The sequence below is a fragment of the Ceratosolen solmsi genome, unplaced genomic scaffold (assembly GCF_000503995.2).
Source record: "Ceratosolen solmsi marchali unplaced genomic scaffold, CerSol_1.0 scaffold30, whole genome shotgun sequence".
In the NCBI taxonomy this organism is placed as follows: domain Eukaryota; kingdom Metazoa; phylum Arthropoda; class Insecta; order Hymenoptera; family Agaonidae; genus Ceratosolen; species Ceratosolen solmsi.
Genome location: NW_011948421.1, coordinates 317,409 through 344,338, shown reverse-complemented (window position 1 = coordinate 344,338; position 26,930 = coordinate 317,409). Strand labels below are relative to the sequence as shown.

The 26,930-nt window shown below is 27.9% G+C and overlaps 1 protein-coding gene across 1 annotated transcript in view; it reads left to right on the top strand.

Moving 5' to 3' along the window:
* The first annotated feature begins 12,051 nt into the window (after positions 1-12,051).
* Positions 12,052-26,930, top strand: part of Ca-alpha1T (Ca[2+]-channel protein alpha[[1]] subunit T) — a 121,303-nt gene continuing 106,424 nt past the window's right edge. Inside the window, exon 1 of the mRNA XM_011498861.1 lies at positions 12,052-12,432. Coding sequence (XP_011497163.1) covers positions 12,092-12,432 — 341 coding nt within the window. The 5' untranslated portion in view covers positions 12,052-12,091. The remainder of the gene's footprint in view (positions 12,433-26,930) is intronic.

Below are 26,930 nucleotides of genomic sequence, written 5' to 3'. Positions count from 1 at the left end.
AATATAACAAATGTAAATATTAAAAAATTAATGTTTAATTTTAGTACTTGGCTTTTAAAATCCTGAATATTAACATGAAAATGAATGGACACTTTTCGGAGAACGGAAAACAGAAATCAAAATAAATTCTGATTGCCACAAAATACGTAAGGTTTTCTGATAAGTAGTGATAAGTAGTTGAAATTAGTAAGCTGCAAGAGAGAATAAATTTTTGAGACTAATTTCAAAGCTTTACGCCATTCGGAAGTTTATATATAATATATTGCATTGTTCCAAGATTAAGAAGAACGAGGAAAAAAAATTTGTATGGATTATCATAATATTTTTTAAACAGATTTTAACATTCAATTTTGCGACTAATAATGAGACTTTTATATTTTCTAGGTAAATAATCTTAATTGCGTTGTAATTTTATTTTTTTGTACACGTTTTTGTACTTCATTTACGATCTACGTCCTATGCCTAACCAAAAATAATATATTTAATTTAATAATATAACAATTTATTATGACACATTTTACATGATAATTATCAAGTATGTATTTGTCTTAAAACTAATAATTATATATACTCTGTTTTATTATAGGGATCATTGTAGCAGTCATCTTTTTCAGTCTCATAATCATCTAACTCATAGCATAAGGGATAATATTTATCGAGTACAGTAACAATATAGCGAGTGCCTCTTAATTTCTATTATGTATAAAATTAGATTGCATAGTGGTGTATTTTAATAAAATCTTATACTTATATTCATCTATAAATCATAATAAAACTTTCCATATACTAATTAAATGTGATACTTTATTTTATAATTTATTTAATCATTGATATTAATTATGTTTTAAAAGTTTGTAGTGTTATATCATTTATAGACTCGTTAGAATGCTCGATAAATTTATACAAAATTAATAGGCAATTGACTTTTATGCAAAGTATTTCATGTTAAATCTGTTGCAATATTGTAAAATGATTATTTCATGACAATGTAAAATTGTAAATTTTAATGATCTAAAGTACTTCTGGCTTTTGACAAAATTTAAAACTTTGATCAAATTTAAATTTTATTAATCGAATGTTTTCATTTTGATTTATATTAAAGTAAAAATGTTTGAAAGTATCTGGGTTACTCAGCAGGATATATTCCAATATATTTAATATTTCAAAGCATATTTTGTACTTCATTTTGTACATTTGTATATAAGAAAATGGTTTCAAGATCGAGTAATACGGACAATAAGAAATATAAAAATAAATAGGCTTTTGAAAAATCTTCTTACCCGTTACAATATGCGACAAAACCAGTTAAATAGTATCCGTGGGTAGAAGAAGCTTCAGCGAAAGCCAAACGAGAAAATATATTATTATTTTTATCTATTGGTTTATTCGCTTGTCATTTTGTCAGTCCAATAGAAATAGCATGTTTTTAATATTCTCAGATTGCCAAAGTGATAATGTAAAAGTATGCTAAAAGCATAAAAGTGGATAAAGAAGAAAGATCTGATATAAGCAAATTTTAGAACATTTTTTTTTTCTGGTAAACAATTTTTTTTTTTTTTTTTTTTTTTTTTTTTTTTTTTTTTTTTTTTTTTTTTAATATATTACTGAAAGTAAAAAATTGATTTATATTTTTATATTTTGTAAATATCTGTGGTGGTTCATTGCGGTGTTGTTGGTTTTCCCATGAGTTTTATTTTTAATCCAATTAACTTAGCCGAAGGAGTGTTCATACTTGCAACATCTAAATATAGCGAACCAGGTTCCTTAAAGTTTTTGGAAATGATTGCATTGGCGGTATATCTTTGCAATCTCAATTCCTTATATATTACAGATCATAAAATTTCTATTACATATTATCGCTATATTATTGATTACCAATATATTTTTTTAAAAAAATTATTGTAAATTAAAATAGACAAAATGTTAATTTATACTTTTACTGCTTTTTATAAGCCTGTGTGTTTGAACATTTTAATATTCTTCTATTAAAATTTTTATTATTTTCGTAGCAGTTCGAAAGTAAAGACGAAGTAATAAATTATTCGATAGAACTTTTTTAGCGTGTGAAACAAACGATTGTATTGGAGTATAAAGAGTAAAGGTATTTTAGTACAATAAAAATATATAGATTTAAAAAACAAAAAAGTATCTGTTTAACGTTCAATTAATTTATAGTCAATTGTATTGTCAAAACAATTAATAAATGGATTTGAAACCAAATTTTGGAGAATTTACAAACTTATATATAACTCCAAAATATCCTTATGTATATAATTTATATTTTTCATTTTTAATATATAAAAGGGATCCAGCAGGAGAAAATCGTAAACAATGTTTACATATGTATACACAAACATTAACAATAATAGCTAACCGTGATTTTCACAATTACGTTACTTGGGCACAATTATTTCTATTTCTATTTATAGTTAATTAAATGTGTTAGAAAAAAAATGCTATTTGTTGAAGTTTCAAAAATTTCAAATTTTCATGCTGATCATAATATATCTATATAATTTTCATTTTCATTTAAAATTTTGTACTTAATTTAATGCATAATATAGTCAATATTAAGATTAATTTGAAAATATATTTATATAAAATAATTATATATTAAATTTTTCTAATTAATTTTATTATAGGGATTTTCGTGATTGTCTGTTGATGAAAAATGGCATATTCCCATTTTTTCTAAAAAGTATTATCCGATCAAGGACAACTTTGGTCATATGTTGATGCTTATTTCTTAAGTAATTGAAGAAATTTCAACTTATATTATTCGTGATTTACGTCATCCTATAAGAGAATATTTATAAAACACTTAATATTTTAAATAAAGAACAATTATTGGTTTTAATAGGAAGGAGGATTTCATAGCGCAAAAGATAGCGCTCACCCCCAACTTACAATGATAAAGTGAATATTTAATACTTGCTCTTACGACGAAATAAAACTCTTTTAGATAAAAATATAGATCAGACGAATAAATCATAAATATGTTTCGACATATTGGCATATTATTTCACTATAAAATCTCAGGGAAATGTCGGAAGAGGTTTCTCTATAATTTAAATAATAAATACAAAATACTTTTGATTAACTTTTGCATTTAATATTTCAATGTAAAATGAGGAAGGTGATCGTTACTTTGAAAATAAAACCATTTTAATTTGCTTTTGGTGGTATGGCTAAAGCCGCTGAATATTTTCAATTAAACGTCGATACTGTAAAATTTAATCGGCAAAGCTCTCTTTACATAATTCATAAAGAATAAAAGAATAAAAGATCTCGCTTAGATACTGCAATTATTACGGCATATAATGGTTTAAAGCACAAATATTATGTACAATAAATAAATAATATTCTGTATAATATATAAATTTTTGCATTTATTAATTTTCATGATTTAGGTCTCATGAGGATAGGCTTATCGCGAGCAGCATCTTCTTTAAATAATTTTAAATATATAGAATATGCCGAAAATATTTTCAACTTTATAAAGCGATATCTTTGCAACGACAAAAACAAAGTTTTACTCCGTAATTGTTTTTGCCATGAAAAAAAAAAAAAAAAAAAAAAAAAAAAAAAAAACCAAAAGAACAATAATTGTAACGGTTGAACGTGCCGATTAAGGGATTTCAAATAGATTACGCTCAGGTAATTCAAGGATTGCTTGATTGATCCTCGTTCGGTTTTTATCCGTCTTGAATTGAATTTGCAGAAAGCAAATCGATTCGAGGCATTAAATTCTACGAATCAAGATAGTTTGTTTTGGGATGATAAAAGTGATAGTTACTTTTTTTTTTTTCTCTGATAGAGATGATATTACGCTGATATTCTGTTGTAGGCATGGTATGGAAATTCGGAATACAACATTCGAAATTCTACTTATGACGAAATAGTACTTATGACCCGCATAGAATAATGTTAGAAACTTATTTTAGAATAGTCATCTTCGTAAAAACGTTAAATTATTTTTAGTGGCATCTGTCCAATATTCTGTATCATATATTTTTTAACTGAGATAATCATTAATCTTAACGCATTTAAAATCCATACTACGGATATGTATATATATATATATATATAATCATTAAACTATATTTTAAAAAATTTTATTATGATTTTAAATAGAAAATAGATTTTTCTCTATTTATATTTATTTAAATAAAATTTTATTAATATAAAAGAACATATGTATTGCAAGTATAACATTTATAGGCAAAATATGCATTTTATTATCATACTTTCTCTTACAATTATTATATGATTACGATTTTTCATTATATATCAATAATTTGAATATAACTTAAATCATTTCATATTAGACTAGTTTTTAATACATAAAATTCTTTTGGTGTTATTATGAAATGTATTGTTTCGTCAAAATATATGTATATCATTGTAATAATAAAACAATACATGACGTTTAGTGTACAACGTAGAGAGAAATTAATTACTTTAATTCATGATTCCATAAAATTGATATAAAATTATAAAACACTTTGTTTCTCTATTCTATTTTAAATATTTTATCACCTATTATTTTTATTGCATTTGTAACAAATATTAATCAAAATGAAATATATAGTGATAGTGGCAATCAATAGTCATAGTATATAATAAAAAATATATAAAAAAAATATATAAAAAAATATATATAAAATATATACAAAATTAAAAAAAAAAATTTTTTTATGTTGATAAAACAGACCAATTTTTAGCAAAACATGAAATTTAATTGAAAATATCATTGTTTCTTAAAGCTATTGTCTTAATTTAATTAACGCCATATGAGATTCATTAGTTTAGTCATTAAAAAAAAAAAAAAAAAAAAAAAAAAAAAAAAAAAAAAAAAAAAAAGAAGAAGAAGAAGAAGAAGAAGAAGAAGATACTATTAGTGTTAGGATTAGATTAAAAGCTCCCAGTGTTTTTGTTGGGTGGGGGGAATTGCTGGCTAGTGGAAGAGGAAGGCGCATTTATTCAATATTGCCACATAGCGTATCGTTGCGTTTTTTCTTTTTTTTTCAATCTCCTGATCCTCTGATCTAGTGTGCTTGGGTGGTGAATGGTTACACTGAAAGTAAGAGGTCGTAAATATCTGGTACTTCTTCGTGTAGTGCCAGGTGATGGTAAGGTATCCGATAAATGCCATTTTCGTTGGTTTTTTTTCTCGTACACCTTCTACACTAAGTCTCGATGACGTCATAAACTAAGCTTCAGAATTGTCGAGAAGTCTAAAAGGGCACTGTGACCTCGGAAGGTTTCTAGAATTTTCAATTCGATGTTGTTATGCGGAAATATTGTTGGACACTAGAAAATAAAGCATAGACTATACGAGAATTCGCAGGATCAATGTTTACAAACATAAGCGTCCGAGAGCTTGTTTTATTTTGTTTATTTTTTCTTCGAAATTACTCCGATCCCGAACAATTATATATTGCCAATTATAATAATCACTATTAAGACGATCGAATTAATTAAATAATAAAAATATAGATTTTATTAATTTTTATTTAGTAAAGTACAATGACTGGCACAGTAGAGTAGTATTTATTTTCAATAGAACATATAATTGTATATTTTAATATAATTAATATAGATAAGTAGCGAGTTAGATTATGCGAGTGCCATTTTTGGAAAACGAATTTTAATTTAATTGGTATTATTTATTGAAGATAATGAAGAATTGCTATAAATAAGTTAGTAAAATTAATAATAAAGTAAATTTCCATTTGTATAATAAATAATACGACTATTATAAATATAAGACAATATTTTTTAACACCATGGCAAATTGAGTTATAAATTTAAATTGTTTAAAGATTAATAAGTGTATTGTACGAATGGCTTGTCGAAAACATTTTTATGTTTTAGAGAGAGAGAGAGAGAGAGAGAGAGAGAAAGTTTCCTAGCTATACCATTAGTAAACTAAACATATGAACATTTTTTATTTCAATGTTAATCTATAACTTTAACTATAAAATGTATAATGAATTTGTCACATTTTACGATTAGAGATCAGAAATAAAAGGCCACATCAAATATAAATTTATTTAAATACGTAAGAATTTTGATACTGACATCGGAAATGAAAATATTTTAATCGTATATCGTATTCGATAAAATTTAAATCAATTATCATCTAAGAAAATATTTCATAATAGCAATGTATACTTTATTCTTAATATATGAAGAGACTAACAATTTCCTTATTCAATATCGATATTTTATTGTTACGTACGGAAAAATATTACTATGGACAAATGTTTATCTAAAATTTTTATTTCATTAATGTTTATAGCTGTACCCCTACATTATATTTGGGTCATAATATTTGTAATGTAAATCTATTTATTAGTTAATAAGCGTAACGACGAGACAAAGTTGTCCATCAAATTTAACAGGATATATTTCAGTATGCATTATTATAAACTATTTTAAAGTAAAAAATAATTTTAAGATAAATTTGTAATTCACTATTTTAATTTAGTTTTCATTTTGTATGAAATATTTTTAGTGAGCTTGAAAATCTTTACTAAAGTAATCGATGGAAATAACTATTTATCGAAGAAAAAAAGCTGCGTCAGTAAATTCAAAAGCGGGATTTGTTCAATTTTGCTTACATTATGTTTACACATCAATGTTTGCACACTTGAGTTTTGACATGGTATGTAAAAAAGGATCATTTGTAATTATTAGTGTAGACTTCTATATATATATATATATATATATATACATAGACATCCAATGTCCATAGATATTTTATTTTAAAGTCCCATATACAATATACGCACAAATGTGCTGGGCGGAGGGGGTGGGGGGTGGGGGTCGCACAATTATACTTTGCGTGCTTGACGAAAATAGACGGGAGTTTGAGTACACTCCCTTTCTCCTATGCATACACACGTACGTATACATTTACGTGAGCATTAACATGCGTGCACACGTAAGCATATACACAGCTTTTTACATCGGGAAATTAATTATTTTCTTATCCTGGCAAACACGCCTCCATTTTCAATAAAAACATAATTAAAAATGATTTAATATGCTCTTTATCTATATTTTTAACTCAACTTCGGATGGATTTATGTACACATTAATATTATTTATACGTAATGTTATGTATCATTGTTACCTTTTTTCTTTATCCCTAATACTTTGCATTTTACCTTTTTTCTTCGTCTGTTTTTGGGACTAAATTTATTAAGCGAGAATAGCCGACATAGAATAATCAATTGTTTTATATACAATACAATATTTTGGAAAGCCTTTCTTTTTAGTGAATACGTAATTCCTTTTAACGTTGTTACTTAAATTGAATTTACTATCTTTATATGACTTGAGAATTATTTTTTATTATTTTTTTTTTTTTTTAAGTGTAACTGTATAAAAAAAAACTGATTGAATTTGTATTTTTATAAACAAAAATTTTGAAAATTTTTGGGAAATCCGTACGAGTATGCTTACAGCTGCCTTTACTCATTCTCCAACTTTCGAATTTATGCATTTAACAGCCAATTAAAAGCTGTACCAATATAGTTCTTACCGCAATATTTTTTTATTGTTTTTTTTTTTTTTTTTTTTTTATCAGTCTTCATGTGTTATAAGTACATTGCAATCATAATTCAGGCATTTCTTTCAAGAATTGATAATGCGTTATTGACGGCAATCTCCGTATATCTCCGTACTGCTGGAATTTCGTTGATCTGTTTCACAAATTGTTTTTTCAACAATAATGTCGACTAAAGTCAGCTGCCTTGCTGAAGGAAAGCAGTCTTGTTTTCGCATTTTTATCTGAAACTTTTCCATAGCTAACGAATACCCTAGTAAGTTTATTCAAACGTCTCTGTGCCTTTTTAAATTTCTCTGACTGCGAGAGTACGCGACAGTTTTCGAGTTCTTTCGTTATCAATCATTTCTGTGCAATGTCAACTTTTTCTTTTGTCTAGCTCTTTACTTTCTTATTTTAACGTGTTTTACTTATTTGAATTCTATTTTCTAATTATTTCTAGAATTATTCATCACAAAATGAATGAATTAAATAATACAAGAAGAGCAGAATTTTTTAATTTATCGCCCTATTTCACAATAGCTGGCTTGCACATTATGTTTTATTTTGATTAAACATTAGATTCAATGTTAAAACAAGAGATTTTTATTCCTTAAACAACTTTGCCGCCTCGCGGATTAAATTAAACGTATAATTAAACTTGGCATACAACAAATACTTGCTATATAATTTTTTAATTTATACGTCAATTGTACATACGTACGTATTTTTTGTAGTTGAAGTGGCTGGATGGTTTTTATTCAATTTTGATCGAAATTTCTTATTGAATATAAAATTAGATTGCAAAGCAGGTAATAATAACATTTACTGCCAAATACACAATTAAATGAACGAGTCCAAATAACGATTGAAACAGCATAGTTGATAGTAGTTGAAGTATTGATGTTTGTATTATTTTAATTTTAAGGTAAATTTTGTTCTATTTCTTTTGTTTTTATTTTTGTTTTTGTTTTTGTTTTTGTTTCTTTGTTTATTTATGTTTAATCAGGTAAAATTGAGGCAATGAAAGGTGATAACATTAAAGAGGGAAGACGTAGCGTAAAACGTTGAGAAACATGGTAAAGAAAATAGAGTAAAAGTTAAAAATAAAGAGAAAAAAAGTATGGCTCTCAGCTCATGTCCTACGCTTTTAAACTTCATACATTTGAAAGAGATGAAATAAAGGGAGGATTGGAGTGAGTGAGCGAGTCGAGGGCGAAGAGTTGGAATATAAGAAGGATGAGAAAAATATATCAAGGTAGAGCGAACGGAGGTCAACGCTAAGATATCACGTATGCGCCGATGCGAGCAACACTTTGCACTAATCGCGAATTCCTTTCTAAGCTGGTCAAAAATAGATTTTATATATTCCAGTAACGCGAGTCTGTGTATAACCGCGCACGTCAATATTTCCCTCAATAATTTTCTTGTTAAAAATAAAATACGAAGAAATCGAGTATCGCAGTATGCGTGCGAGCGCGCGCCTAATATCACTAATACCGTATACAATACATATTTAATTTCTAATAGAAACATATTTTAAGGACGATTTTGAAGAAAGAATTAAATTAACTTATCTTAGGCTTGTGTGCTTATGAGGAGGTAGGTGACGAATCAACTAATACATCTTTTATTTGAATTACACGTTACACTGCTAATCGCGACAATTTTAATGTTTGATAATGCAATGTAGCCTATAACGTAACGATATTCGTGAAACAAATACGCTCCATAATTGTAAATAAAAATTAAAGAATTTAATGATCTAATTTCTTTACTACTCGGAGCCAGATTTCTTTACCGAATTCTGTAAAAAGCTCATATCTAAAGAAAGTGAACTTTGCATTCGTTAAAGATAAATTAAAAGCAAATCGTCATTTATAAAAATCACATTGTTCAATAAGTATTATTGGAGAAGAATTGATAGTAAAAGTAAAATGTTGAATATGAGTATTGAATGATTTAATCAATAATTTCATTAATAATATACTACTTCTTATGCGTCACTGAACAACCATAAGGCAAATCATGATAAATGTGTACCTTATAGGTTAACGGAATCATATGATTATGTCATTAAATCAATTGGCAGCTCATATTCATCATATTTAATTAAATTTTTTATACTCATTTAAATAATTTTACATTATTTCAGCGTTTTCAGAATTTTACGTGATAAATATTCCTATTTAAATTTCCATCCATTGTCGCATTTTATTTTTAGCAGTTTTATTTTCGTACTGTTAACGATGCATTTAACAGTTTTGAAAATTTATAATTTAGAAATACATGTAAGCTAAATTTTAGGCAATTTCCTATGCTTCGTTACAACGTCTAAAACAGTAATTGTAAAAGCCGTTTAAATACATAAATGTGCATAAATTTGTTAATTGCATTTAATTTCATAAATCATGCTTAATAAATAAGTTGCAAATAAAAAATGAATTAATAGATTATTCGAACGAGGAATTTGAATTAATATATAATTAACAGACGAAGATTTTCAATAGTTTATTTAACTTATTTGATGATTCCAATTCGTAAAAATTTGTATATTAATAATTTATGTTAACAATTTTTCACTTAAACATAATGCCAAAATTTATTCTAACTGTATTAAAAATCAACTTTTATAAATACTTTTTAAGCAGCGAGAGCAATTTTTACAAATAGTTCATCGTGTTATATTTTAATTAAATCAGTGATCACTCAATCAATTCACGTAATTACAATTTTAGTGAAAAAGTCTAACAAAAAAAACAAAAAAAAAATCAGGTAGAAAGTCATGAAGTATATTTTATTATGGTGCTGTATGCAAATTTTTCATATGTCACTATAAACTATTCTAATTTAAAATTTGTCAAATGATGATTGAACAAATTATAGCTTTGTAAAGAAACATATTTTAAAACAAATATTTCTCAATATTACAGCTCATTACAAAAAATGATATTTCTATGGTATACATAAAAGTGGGATTATAATGGAGCTTTCGCGAAATGGACGCAAATTAAAATTAAAATGAAAATTCATTACTTATTTTTACACCTTTGAAGAGTTAATTTAAATTCAAATATTAATCTATGAAGTTGACAAATCCAAATAAATTCGTTGTTTTTTATTTCAAAAATAGATTTCTGCAAGTATTTGGGAGTATTATTTATATGATTTGTAATTGAAATTCTGCCATATACTGATATTATTTAAGAGAGGAGCTTCTTAAATATATATATAATTCTGGTAGTTTTGGAAAATATATGTAAAAGTCATTGGGAAAGGATCACTATTCCACGTGCTGAGGTAAAAGTGACAAATTAAAAAAGTTAGGCACTCTTGTTCTGTTGTTCTGTCGTTGCGTCCCATTAAAAAATTATGCTGGAAAATTTTGACCAAATGGTATTTGCACGTTAGTTAGGTGTAATATAAAAAAAAATCTTTACCACTGGATTAAAGTCGCTTAACGCGGGAACATCTATTGGTTCAGGTGAATAAGCGCGTCACGGAGTGCACGCACTCTAATATTTCTCTCTCTCTCTCTCTCCTTCTCTTTCTTTGGTACGCTCTTAAAACGCTCTCGTTGCCGTCCGCCTCTCGCAAGCCGCGCGCACGTCGTGGCCCCACAATTGCCGCCCGCACCTATTGATAGAAAAAGTTCGGTGAACGGGGGCGTTGGAGAGAGAGAGAGAGAGAGAGAGAGAGAGAGAGAGAGAGAGGGACAAGAAGTCCTCCGACTGACATCGAGAATAGTGTGCGAGGCGCATGCGTCCCTGTCCATCCCCGTGCGCGTGCCTGGCCTCTTCCCTCCAGCTCTCGCGGCTACCACCGAAGTTCGACGTTTCTCCCTGCCTTCTGTTTTCGTTTCCTCTCGCCTCTCGCGGTCATCAGTCACCGGTCGACGCTGCGCCGGGCTTCGTCGTCGCCAAACGTCAGACTCCAGGAATTGCGAAATAGCGAGAGCGCGCCCGAGTAGGAGAGAGAGAGAGAGAGAGAAGAGGTTTATCGCGAGAGAAAGTGAGCTAGAGCCAGTCGCGAGCCCGAGGACTACGCCTCTGAGGTGCGCGTCGTGGCTGTGGAACGCGCGCGCGGATGCGGCGGCGCCGTCGCCTCTGATATGCCGCTGGGTAGGCTCTCATCCGCGGCGCCCGCGGCCCCCGGGACCTGAGAGGACCCAACGGGGGACCGATGTCGAGCCGTCAGTGACCGAGATTTAGAGATCTACCGAGAACGAGAAGTACATAGCTGTGGTATCGACGGACCAGGACAGACGAAGTAGCGGTTTAAACGAAAAAGATATAAATATATATTCAGAGAGAGAGAGAGAGAGAGAGAGAGAGAGAGTAGATAGAAAGATACATTGAGATATATTGAGAGAGATTCAGAGAAAGAGGAAGAGGAAGAGAAATAGAGAGTGACAGAGAGACAGAGAGATAGATAGATAGATAGATAGATAGATAGAGAGAGAGAGAGAGAGAGAGAGAGAGAGAGAGAGAGAGAGAGAGGGATAGATAGAGATAGAGAGATAAAGAGAGGCTCAGGATGTCGCTGCATTATCAGCCGCAAGGCTACCGCTATCGCTCGGCAACCAGGACGAGTATCCACGGGCCTTGCGAGCATCTTGGCTCCGATAGCGATGTCAACGAATTGAGCGATCTTGAGGACGATGAGGAGGCTGACGAGGAAGGTGACGGTGACGAGGAAGAGAATGACGACGACGATGACGAGGACGACGACGAGGACGAGGACGAGGACGATGACGAGGACGAGGAAGAGGACGAGGGTCCCGAGCTGCCATACTCGGGCTTCGTGCCCGTGGCTCTCCGCTACCTTGACCAGAGCACACGACCGCGCAACTGGTGTCTCGCGCTCATCACCAATCCATATCCTTTTTTTATCAACCTACGGCGAGATAATTCGGTGGCTTATCGGCTCCGATGCTCGCCGCCTACAAGGTAGGAGTTGTCTTACCTCTGGGAGACCTTCTGTGATGCACGTTCCTTTTCATGCTTAAATTCGCAGTTTTTTTTAGATAACAGGTGACACAACAACTAATACTAATCGAGTAATTATTATCCTGTCCAATGTCTTAAACCTTTGCAAATCACTCGATCAGATTTTTAAGAATTTGGTCTCCTCGCTCCCCCCCCCATTTGGGTCCCCCCCCCCCCCCCCCCCCCCAACAAACACCACTTGCGTTTACGTTACGTTGCTTGTACTTTTGACGCGATGGCTACCGTTAAGATTCTAAATATTCGAAATTGATGTTTCGTTTATTCTCGCCAATTAAATTACGCGATCACAGACGAGTCTGAAATAGTTACTTTTCACCACTGACGAATATTTAACCTACCAAAATTCAATTCTGCCTTAATAATGGATTTAACCTCGTTGCTCGATAATTTTGTGCTATGAATTTGAATTTTTTTACAGTTATAATCTTCAAGCGTGTCGCTCATATTCAAAATTCTGTTCTTTTTTTTTTTTTATATAGAAGAACCATCGATGCTTCCATAGAAATCCATTCATTTTTACGATCATAAATTCTTTGTATCTCGAAATACTATTTATTAACTGTCGTCATTGTTTATAGATAATTAATTCTATTAATGAATACTTATTATTTTTCTAGTTTATCTTACACTTTTAATTGCTTATTATAGGTAATTTAATAATACATTTTTTAATCCTGTCTTATTATTCATTATGGGTAATTTTGTGATACAACTTCAAATTTACTTTAACTTTCGTAAATCGAGTTTTAATTTGAAAAAATGATTTCACTACATAAACTGTATAAGTCAATATACATTAATGCGACTTCTAAATAAAATAGACTATTTCTTACTTAATAAATTATGTCGAATACTTTTTTATTTACCGTCTGCATATGTCACTATATGCTAATAAAATTCTCGTAATTCTTTTAAAATGAAACTTTCAACAAGGGTTAAGATTCTTTATATGTACACACATACACAGGCACGCATAAACGCGCGCGCGCGCACACGCACGGAGAACAGATATTTTATTATTAAGTTATTTAACAAATATACACTACTGATCAATCCGAATTAATATCTTTAAGCAGTTGAATTTATATTATATTTGTAACTAGTACATATGAAATATTTATTAATTTCGCAGTGCATTCACGTAGTGTATTCGCAATTTGTAATTTAGTTAAATAAAACATAATGAGCATTAATTATCGAAACCAAATTCTTATTTGGAAGAGAACGGTATTGATTAAATTATCGGAGAAGTCTAATATTATGCAACGTTTGAATTTTTCATATAAAGCAGTTTCGTGTGTGAATCAAACTTGTGTATAACGTTGAAGAAAAGAATGTAGGCAATTTCTATATATGTATATGTATGGAATTAGTGTGAAATTGAATGCGGATGTCGCGGTTTCATAGAAAAATGAATGGAATTTTTCGCCCTGGTGAATTTTCGAGGTCCACGCGATTTTCTCACCTTAAATCAAAAAGAAAGAGAGGCAATTTTCAATACGGATAAGATTGACAGAGAGAGAGAGAGAGAGAGAGAGAGAGAATATTGTATATACCAGTGTTGCCTGTAAGATATAGAGAAACATCGTAGTCTGTATGTGTAAGCTTGAGATTGAAATGTGTTATTCACTTTGGAAATTCAACGCCTTTATTCTTAAGTCAGAGATTGGGGTTTCAATTCCAAAGTATATACAATAATTTTCTACTATTTAAGATATTGTTTTATGAAAATTTCGAGAATTACATGGAAATTTTCTTTTATTATTATATATGATGAAAAAGTATGTCAATGGAATTTTGAATAATAAAACTTTACTTATATTTCGTATTTGGTGGATTTATTATTCGCCTCAATTTTAAACAAAATATTTTATGTTCGTTTTTACAATAAAGAGTTTATAAAAATCAATATCATTTTTCACGATTTAAGTTTATCATAGTTTATCCATAATAAGTAAATATATAATTTCTCAGAATATAATGCCTTTCACAGAATAAAGTCTGTGAATGTAATTTCACACCTTCATAAAATTAGTAAATAAAAATGTCCAGGATAATTGTTTGAGAAATGATTATGTACAATAATTAAGTAAAAAATTACTTTTAACCATTTAGTTATTATAACATTATTGCCTGGTGCTTAATATCTGATCATGAAATATTGAAAATAAAATGGAAAATGATATTATTAATCGATAATAAATTTATGATCATAATGGGTCAACGGAGTATGATACTTTTGACTGTAGATGTAGGTCATGTTTGGCCTTCTTCCTACTTAGATTGTCTTAATTAAAAATCCATCTGCATCTGTGCTTTTAATATAATTAAATTCCCCTTGTCAATGAACCATTTCTTTATAACTGCTTATACTTTTTTCCCTTTAATATTAATTATTTAATTATAAATCGGCGAATAATATGGCAAATGGAAGTGATGTAGCAATAGCTCTTTTCAATACTATTTGAATAAATCAAAATATGATTCAATTTTTGACTCTGAACTATTTGAATAGATGAATGTATAAATGAAATATTTACTGCATATTCAAAGTAAATACATTTCCCACTCAAATGCTTTTAAAAATCTTTTTAATATTAAGAATAATAAATTGCATAAATAATTTTCAACGCCTATATAAAGATATTACACATTGTAATGACATATTACTTTATCCCAGCAAAATATTTATATTAACGACTAATTGTTGGTTTTTTTTTTTTTTTTGTTTTTGTTTTTTCGTTTGTTTTTTATATTTATATGAATAATAATCGTAATCGAGTTATGATAAATGAAAATTGTAATAAAATTGAATGTCAAATAGTTGTTTAACGAACGTGAAATGTGCAGGTAAATATTGTAAAATTACATATACACAAATCTATTACTATTCCTATTCTACGAATGGATTAAAAAATATTTACTTAGCATTTCTTATTTCGTTATGTAATAGATAACTAATGATTGTCTTCAATCGACAGTTCGAATGCTCGAAATAAATAATGCATATATGGCTTTGTAATATTCTATGATAATATACATTTACAATTAATTATTGTCTTGTATACGATTTAACGCTTTACTAAACGGCAACAATATCAAAATTTTATGTAAAAATGTTTCAATCGTTAAGAAACTTGAGAAAAGTTCATTAAACGAATCCGCTAATTTTTCAATTTTGCAGATAAAATTTGAGATAATAAGACGAGCCCAACAAATTTATTATTAGCTATCGCTGATTTATAAAACAAAATTATATGAAATATTATTCCCATCTTTCATTTATTCACTCGAATTAGGTTACATACATACAACTCGCGTTACTCGTACTCGTAATAAGAGCAGCGTCTCTTGCAAATCCCTTCGACCTCCGTTGAAAATAAAAGAAGTAGAAGAAGAGAAATTTTTGTCGCGTTCGGGAATTTTTAAACCGCGCCCCTCTATCCCTTCAACGAGGAATAACTCAAAACTTAAAATTGAGTAATGGCCTTCGATATTTTTTTATCGTTCCCTGCTATAGCGCCAGCTCATGCATAATACTCATAATTTCTATGGCCAACTTTGTTCGCGTTAATTAGCGTTACCGTAAACACGTACAGTTTTTCTGTTTTAGAACGGTAGCTATTGGCTCTTTATCTAAAAATCAATCGTATCGCGTAAATATTCGCGAATGCAGTTATATTGGATACTCAAAAGTTTTCATGTTTGATCTATGTCTACGTGCGTAGAAATTATGAATTATGCATTGGTGCGCAATAATATTTAATATACTTTATTTACAGTGAATTTGATGTAAATATAAAAATAATATAACAGCAGGATTTCTTGATTTCTTCTTCTTGATTATTAATTTGCGCATTTCTTATTAAGTTGTACGTATGAATTTATCAAGATTCAATGTTATATGCGAGATCTTGCAAATCTTTACGAGAATTCAAATCTCAATTTAGATATTTCATATTTATTCATAAATTAATTAATTTATAAAATGAAACGTAAATATTAGCAAAACAATTTCCTCGCTTATTGTCAAGGTGTATGTAAATTTTATAATAAAAATCAATAAATTTTGTCTAGAATTAATCCGAGATAATAAAGTGAGCGTAAATTTTTTTCTCTTAATTTTAATGTTCACAAAATTAATTTTACTTCCAAATTAACGAGCATGTATGCCAATCGACACAGGCACGCGCGCGCGCGCGCACACACTTATTATCTGTGTATCAACAAAACGATAATGTTATAAATAATTTATCGTTTCTATTTTAATGGTAAAATAGTATTTATGAAAATTCACCGCTGAAATACCGTGAAGAACATTTACGTTATTTAAGTTTTAATTCTATTTAAATTATGCAAAATTAATATCATTATTCTTGTGAAACGTAATAAAGACATTTTAATAATAAAAACTGTAAAATAATTCAAATTATTCAAATAAGAAATAAATTGTAATAGTCGTTGATACATTCTATCGGGCTTGATTAATTTTGCTATTTATTTACATATTAAATAGATCTCGATTAGCCAAATGTCATTATGTATAATTTGTATACTTTTAGTGATATAAGATAACTTTTTATTAGATTTACATTCTTCTAAGACTCAGTCCTATATAATAATGTACTTTTCATATTAGATTCTTTAAAATAGAATTTCATCAGTTTTAATATACCGCCAATATACTTTTCTGTAATAACGTGTTACAATATTTTTCATAAATTAGTAAAATCATGTGTAATATGAATTAATTGCTTCATGTAAATAGATTTTATATAATTTTATAAAACGGATTCGATTTATATAAATTTTTAATATTCAATGCTGTTCTATATAAAGTTCTAATAAATATTGAATAATAAAAAAAAAAACATAAATATACATAATATGTTATATATTCTATTAGATTGAAAAATTATTTTAATATATATATATATATATATATATATATATATAAATTCAAGAAATATTAATAGTATATTTTGTAATAATATATTAGTTGAAAAAAATTTAAGTAAAAAACTTATAGTATATAAACACTTTTTTATCGGAATAAAATGATTCGATAATGATGTATTAAATTACTATTAATGGCAAAGCGATGGCGAGCAGCATGTAATTTATTTACAGTAATTATTTAACACATTTCATTATTTTTATAATCAATGTGCAACTCACTTTATTATAAATGTATTGAATTTCTTTGAAATAATTGATAAATATACTTATAATAATTAATATATTTATATAAGCGTTATTATGAAATGTGCAATTCTTCGTTAGTAATAACAATGATTCATTATAAAATTTAATATTTTATAACGACGGTAGTTATAATAATTGTTAATTTACGCTTTTAAATAAAAAATAAAATAAATATTTAGATCTGCGAATCGAATACATCAATAAATAAATAAAAGAATGCATTTATAAAACTATGTATACATTTATTTTTTCAAAACAGAGGTAACTTGAAATAGAAGAAATTCATCGTTGACTATAGACATTTTTTTAAATGTTAATTACTTTCCTTCCCTTTCAAATATTTACGTTATTTTAACATTTAAAATGAAAATGGGTGCCTATTTGAGCGAAAATATGAATGTACAATATAAGCTTATAATGATAGCAGTCTTATTATTAATTAAAATATTATCGATTGCATAACATGATATATAGTCGCAATGTTTTACATTTTATTAAAATTACGAGTTACTTCATAAAAATAGTGTATCCATGATAATATTTGCGAGCTTACGTATCAATGTAAATAATCGAGAAAAATTTAAAATATAGGAAACAAATGATTTTCCGCGTTAATTTTTATCCTCATTTTTTTTTTTTTATTTTTTTTTTAAATCTATATGTTTAGTTATTTAAGTGATTCTTATTGATTGAGCATTGTCTGTCCAGTTTTTCGAAGCTCAAATTGAAGAGCGATGTCAAGTGAGATTGAAACATAAAGTACTGTTTAGAATCAAAATCAAGAGACCCGTACTTGAGTATTTTAAAGTAGTCAAGGCACGAATACAGCGAGACATTTGCTCGAGTCGACCAAACGAGATGTATTATTTTTAAACATCGTATGGATAATCAAGCGAACATGCTTCTATAAATTTCATCTCCTCCCATATGTTTCAACGTGATATATAATTCTTCCAGAATTATCTTTTATAAAAGGTAGTTGGGGGGGGGGGATCGAGGACGCGACACATTTCTGGGAGCGCCAGCTATTTGTCAGGAATAAACGATTAAGTGGCCAGCAACGCTAACCGAGAAAGGAAACAGTTCGATTTGAAGTTTCGTCTCGTAAGCCTCAATTAAGGCAGTGCAGTCGACGTCGTTAGCTACGACTCTGGCGAAACAACCGTGTCGATCGTTGGTAGAAGCGTTCACGGGATAGGCACGAGGACAACCTAAATACGGCGCAAGGGCTGCCGAGTTTTCTAGGTCAGAGGCGCGGAAGCTGGTAGTTTGCTTGTACATTTTTGGGGCGAACACTTTCCTTTGGTCTGTAATTGTAAAAAAAAAAACACAAAAAAACAAAAAAAAAAAAACACTAAATAAATAAAAAAAAAACAAAAAATTATAATAAAAAATAAAAAGTAAAATAGCCAGCTGCCTACATGGAATTTCCCGCCCAGCAAAAATCGAGATCAAATCCCTGCCCCATGGCTCAAAGGCTATGCCGGGTCATGCCGTTGATAAAGCGAGATACAGATATTGCCTGGGTTCCATCGCGATGAGAGGTCGAGCGACCTGCGAGAGAGAGAGAGAGAGAGAGAGAGAGAGAGAGAAAGAGATGGCACGTTAACGGAAACAATCTCCAATTATAAATTTAAATGTACAAACTGATGTTTAAGAACGCAATCGTTATACGTATATTTTCATCCTTTATTTTACAATATCAAACTTTCGTAACGGAAAACTTGATATGCGCTACACTTGGGCAGTTGGGGATTTAAGTAGTCGATGTTAACATTAGCCAATCGACTTTTCATGTCATGACATATTATATATATCAAAGTTTTTTTATTGCCGTTTAATGGACGCTTGTGGAAATAAATAAAATACAATTTACTTAAACAGGCTCCTTAGATCGCATATGAAAATGGAAAAGTAATATTTAAATTGCTCTTTGAAGAAATAGGGTATGAGCATGTGATTTGATGGCCAGGATGAAATATATAGTGAAAAAAGTGATTCGATCCTTACATTCATAAAATAATGAACTCTCGAGCTTTTAATTAATATCACTTAATAATTCCATCACTCGTAATCGACATTAAATAATTAAAAATTATATATCACGAAACTCAATCGACAATGTCAGTCGACAATGATACAATTTATTTGTTTGTGCTATGGTCGGTTCGAATTATTAGATTTGCCATCGATACGAAGAAATGAATGAATAGTAAAAAGAAAAAAAAGTAAAAATATAAAAATTTATGAGATGGTATTTTATGCTGATATTTATTATGAAGAATTTATTTGCTGAAATTGAAGATGTAATTTCAGAAATTTATTTATAGTAAAAATATTTATACTTCCATTTTGCTTTGAAATCGTTTGATGTGTAAAAACATATGTAACCAAAAATTGAAGTACACGAATAAAATTTGAAATTACTTAATATATTAATCTGTGAGTAGTGTATATAGAGTCACTAATTAATAAAAAAAAAAAAAAAAAAAAAAAAAAAAAAAAAAAACTTTACAGCTGTTTTTTATTCAATATTATAATATATTATAATATTGAAACGAATTTTTAATCACATTTTGTGTAGAATTGAAATTATTTAATATTCTCATTATCAATTCCTAATGACTAACTAACGGAATTACTAGCTTTTGATATTAATGTATATTCCTGTATACATAAAAACACTATTGGTCCTATGAAAAATACTTTTTTTTTTATGGACTTAACAATTTTACGAAAAAATTGCTTTATTTCATTCCATCATAAAGTTAAAGAAAACAAGAACGTCAAAATTTCATCTTTTTATACAAAAACGTGAAACTGTATTTTATACTTGGATTTGAAATGGCTTTAATTAATCCGTATTAACGGACTTTAAATAATGCTCGATAATGAAAAATCATTTTGTAGGAAGAAAAATGTATTGAAAAAAAAAAAAAATAAATAAATAAAATATAAAATATAAATACTCTTATGATTTCTCTTCCGCTTAACTACTAGATTACATTTATGAGTGACCTTCAATTTGTTTTAACAAACCGCACGCGAAATTTGAATGGCCACAGAAATGCCAATAGAGAAATCAGTAAAATTCACGATCCACAAAGGCCACCAACTGAAAGCCTCATTGCTGCGAAAAGCTTATTTTATAGTTCTCCGAGTAATAAAAATTTATGTTTGTGGATTAATACAATTTTATGATTCTCTTACGGCGCTATGCATGCTAATGCATCGACACCCTCAAAAGTAGCTTAACTGCAAGTAAACAAGATTATCAACATTTTTAGGCACGCGGTTATGAACAGCATAATCATGCTGCTCATACCAATTTGCAACATTTCGAATTATATTCATTGTATAATCAAGTAAATGATTAAACTGCTTGTAACTATATGGCTTTTAAATAGATGCTTTATTATCATATTTAGTTAATACAACAATAATAATCTATTATTATTATTATTATTATTATTATTATTATTATTATTATTATTATTATTATTATTATTATTATTATTATTATTATTCTTATTTGTATCGTAGTTGATATTTATGCAGCACTAGTATTGGTTGTTGTTATTGTTATTGGTGTTGTTGTTGTTATTGTTGTGATTAAGGTAAACATTATAAATTGTCATCGTATAATGCGCTAAATAATGTAGTAACTGTGTGATTAGTAACACTTGATCATATTAAACATTAATTATTAAACACGTGATTCATAGAAATTAGCATTGTTCTTTTTAATAATAACGATTATATTATTAGTATTAGGACTTTATTATTTGTTTATAAATTACTCATACTAATTATTTCAATATTTAAGAATTATTTATTTTTTATTTATTTTTTATATATTCTAAATATACAAATTAATCGTCAAATCTTTTAATTTAATTTAAAATTTTATTATTTTAATTATGAATTCGATTAAATTTCGTAATTATTATTCAGGAGATATGACTTTCTTTATAAGTGTCTTAGGTATTTCTTTTCAATTTTTTCGATGAAAAATTGTCTGTTAGTTAAAAAGTCTTGATAAATGACTTTTTTCAAATTATAATTAGATAAAAACTCTTGAAAAAATCACTTTTTTTTTTTTTTAATTTTATTATTCAATAATTTTTTGTAACAGTAGAAGTAAATAGAAAAGAGTAATTATTCAAATTATAATTTTAATTTACTTCAAAATTTCAACGAATTCAAGCAAATCTCTTTAGATTTATATTACATGTTGTTTATATAATTTTTGCATATTACATTTAAGTATTAATATGTATTAATTTATTTTCTAGTTACACATGTTTTTTTGTATTTATATATTAATAAATATTCATTTATTTTCTGTATTTAATATGTTTAATTATCTAAGTATTCCAAGCTCTAATCACTTTTCTTAATTTATTAACTTTATTATGTTTATAATATTAAACAGTCTAGTAAACGGAATAAAAACAATTTTTTGTTTATTTAATAATTATAATTACACAAATAAAATAGTATAAGAATAAGAATAATAAATTATAAGTTTTTATATAATTTTAATTTATAATTAAACCACATAAATTTTTTTTTTATAATATTAGTATATTATATTTTTATTACATTACAAAATTTAATATTACAAAATTTAATTAATATTACATTATTATAATTATAATTATAATTAATATTACAAAATTCTTCATTTTTCATTATTCATTAAAAAATATGTAATTTTTTCTTTAATTTTTTTTTTTTTTTTTTTTTTTTTTTTTTTTTTTTTTAATGCACATCATTCATCATGTATAATATTTTAATATATTTATAATATTAAGCACGCGCAGTTCATTACAAAAATATAAATGATAGTTTAAAAGTACTTGGCAATGTTATAATTCAGATAATATGTTATAATATTCATTTCTATATTTTTGAGTAACATTTTAGATAACAAAAGCTTATTTAAATTGTAAATAATGCGAAATAAATGTAATACTAAAAATATTAGATTTTGTTAGAGCAATATAAATTGCAAATTCATTGTTATATAACATTTGAAAAATTTAACAACATTTATTGTAGTACATCATGACAAATCACGCTTTAATCCGCAGAGTTTTTACTACTTAGAGTGATGAACATCTTGTCAATAAAATTAAATAAATAAATTCAACAATAATGATAATGATTAATCAAACTTGTTAATAGGGCATTCATATTTTATTCGTATTATTTAATGTCTTACATATTAGATGAATTGGTGTTTCAAAGTTCCAATTCTAAAACCTGATTATTTTAGGATATATTTTTTCAATGCAATAGCTACTTCACATTGATTAGATAATGAAATTATAATACAATGATTATGTTACTCGATTTCGCACTAAACTATACTGAATTCAATTAATGTAACTGTGTTTTTAAATAGTTTTTATGAAATTATAAATAAAAAATTTATTCCATCCTTTTCATCGCATCTAATAAAGAAAGTCGTTAAAAATAATTAACGCAATAATTTTTCTACGTAGTAGTTTTATTAAAATCATTATAGCAATCAAATATGAAATTCTTTAGTGAGATTATTATTACTGTCTTGCTATTTACTACTTTATATTTGCAAGTAATAAATGTTTGTGCTCAACATCGTATTCTAGATATTATCACAAATGAAAATTCGTCTAATAATATTGCCGAATCCTAATATTGTCAAACTTGTTGTCAAATAATGCCATTAAAATGAACTCTCGTATCTCCCTAAAAGCACTCATGCCACGTGTATCACCAATACATTGAAGGCTCGTTTACCGTGCATTAATTATTAAAAATAATCCAGAGCTTGAACGGTAGAATCGAAATGTCGGCTATTTCCCGCACAATTATATCCATGGCAGTTCGAGAAATCAACATCGACGTCGTCCACGTGGCGTGGTTCCTCATACAGACAGTGCCTATTCGCAATAATCACCTGGCCTTTGCCATTCGTTGGGACGAAGGGACTGTTGGATGTACGACCCAACCTTCCATCCTTCTCTCCTCGCCACCCGCGATATCGCTCACCCTCTCTCTCTCTCTCTCTCTCTCTCTCTCTCTCTCTCTCTCGTACAATCTCGCTTTTTCTTCCTGTGCAACTCGGAGTCGCGGCGCCAGAGACGCGGTGCTCTAAATAGGTCATTGATTGACCTACGCGTGCTCCACTTACAACTACTCCCGGATTCGCGCGCGAACTCGTCTCCGGTGTTTATAGGTACTCATTTAATGCAATGGGAGTGTGAGCCAGAGACAATCCCGAATGATGTTATGTTGACTCGAGATGTAAATGGAAATTCAACCTATCGCCCGCTCCTTTCCTATGTATTGTTTATAAAACCTTAACTATTAGGCCATTGATATTATTAGTTTAAATAATTGACAGCGATCCATCGTATCTGCTGATAAATATATCTCGCTCACGTTTAGGTCTTCCTTTTCATTTTTATTTAACAACGGATTTTTAAGCAGCATTAACGACAATTTCTCAAATGATATTACATTTTAGAATAATATGGTTTATCAGATAGGAAGATATTAGTCTCTTTATTATTATTATTATTATTATTATTATTATTTTTCTTTTTTATCTAAAGAAATTATCTTTTACATTATTATCTCTATTTAAATAGTTTTATTAATTTAAGGTTATTACTTAATATACTGGTATCTCATTGGTGATGATATTCAAAAATTAAGCAAAAAATTGTATATCTACTTCATTATTCTTTCATCGAAGTCATATTCGATTTATGCACATTATCGAGGCTTCCTTAATTTTATTAATTGTTATTATTGATTTCTAAAAAGCATGCAAATTTATGTATCACAGTATTTTCTATATTCTTAGGTACGAGACGGCTATTGCGGCTATTAGACGTTTTCTTCTTTTCCTCTTGTAAGCATAATCGTAAAAATAAACTGATATTAATGCAATTTCGAATTCGTTAGCATCCTTTTAGCAAATTTATTTTTATCGCTTTAAAGTACCAAAATCAAGCTTATACTTTACGGATATTATTATTTATCAGCAAGCGAGATTTATTATAATTGAAATTTTATATAAAATAACTTTATGGCATTTAATTCTGTTAGTTTAGGATTCGAGATGGGTGAGGAATTAAATTTTTAATTCCTCTTAAATTTAATTTTAAGAGGAATTAAAAATTTATATAATTGCTCGCGTATGAGGAAATTTAAATAAAACTCTAAAGTGAATTATACTTAAATATGAGTGATTTAATATAATTAAAATAATTAATAATTTACTATAGTTTTGAATGAAAATGTATTAATTCATTAGTAATTTTCATATTTTCTGTTACAATTAATTTATTCCATTTTATTATTGTGCACGAATAATATTAAAATTGCTTGGTTCAGTTGTGATAATATATTTATAAATTTTTTTTCACAAATAAATTGTCAGTACTTGTATGTCTCACAAAAAAAAAAAAAAAAAAAAAAAAAAAAAATGTCGAAAACTAGTTCTTCAATAATATTTACGGTAAATATTTGAAACGTACGACGTCATGTAACATTATATCTAATATTCGATAAAATCAATAAAATCGCAGATAATATGATTTCATGCTTTAAGCATATGTAATTTATCATAATATGCATAAATTCTTTCTTACAATGCATGATTTGTATGCATGCATAAACAATGAACTAATAGCTCATTAATTATAAATAATATTTAACAGGGAATGATTTTAGGGATATTTAAAACTATAGATTGTAATTAATTTTTACGTTTTATCACGTTAGAGTATAATAAAATGATGATAGAAGCTTAAATAATAGAATATTTTATGTACACAATGATACTTTGTACATAAGAGTTGCCAAACTTATGATATTATTAATAAACGAAGTTCGGAAATCAATTTATTATTACTTAGAAAAGTATAGATGTGTAATTGCAAAGTCTTCAAATTTTTTTACTATAATATAAGGATAATTAAAAATAAAAGATTTTCACATTTGAGAAATAAAAAGCAGTCATAAACAAAGTAAAATACTTCCATACTCGTGTGAAATTCCATATTATATGCAAACTTTTCGGGTTATTTGAAGAAATGATATTATTATTATTATTATTATTATTATTATTATTATTATTATTATTATTATTATTATTATTATTATTATTATTATTATTATTATTAATCATCCTTTAGGTAATGAAGTGCAAGTTAAACTAAATGGATAAGAAGTCGTTGTTTGGTCTCCACAGATGTCTATTGCATTTACCATCAATACATCCTTTAACAGTGTCTCATTACATGAATAGAAAATCATCGAACATATATTTACACAAAAATTGTTATTATGATATAAGAATTCGAAATAATCTAAATAGAAGAAAGGCCGAACATATTGAATTAATAAAAAAGTAATACTCGAGGTGAGAATAAAGTGCAGAAAATCAAGCAGTGCACCTATAAAAATCTTCAACTTACGGTGAATGTTCGTTTCTGGGCAACTAAGACGCTTCAATGTTGATCAATTACTCTCGAGTGCTTTCGAGGTCAAACGGAACCACCACTACACTCAAGGACCATACTGATTCGTTTGAATTCTCATGAATATACACACGTTTTTATAGGCATTCTTCACTTCTCCCCTTTGATAAATGCAAATTAATTTCGCTAGCTTCTATCTTAGTATATATTGTTGTATGGTTTTATAATTGAAAACCTCATTCGATGGATTATATGCCATTTTCACGTATTATCACGTATTTTCACGTATTTTCACGTATTTTCACGTTATTTCGAAACGTTGTAAAAGATACAAACTTGTTGAAATTGATTTCAAATCATTCTTTACGTATTCTACCTCCTGCTTATATTTGTTCAATATTGTTGGCTTATAAAGCATATAAAAGTATAAAATATTCTTGAAAAGCGCCTGATTTTCTAAATTTTTAAACTTAAATCTTAATTTATATAATTTTTTAATTTTTCAATCAATCAATTTAAAAATACCTTTTTGCATATATTTTTTATTATGCATTTTAGGATAATATATGGAGAAAATAATTTAATTTGTTAATAAATTAAATGTAGTAAATCAAATGTCAAATGTTGACAATTTTTTATCACATTTATTATTATTATTATTATTATTATTATTTTATTATT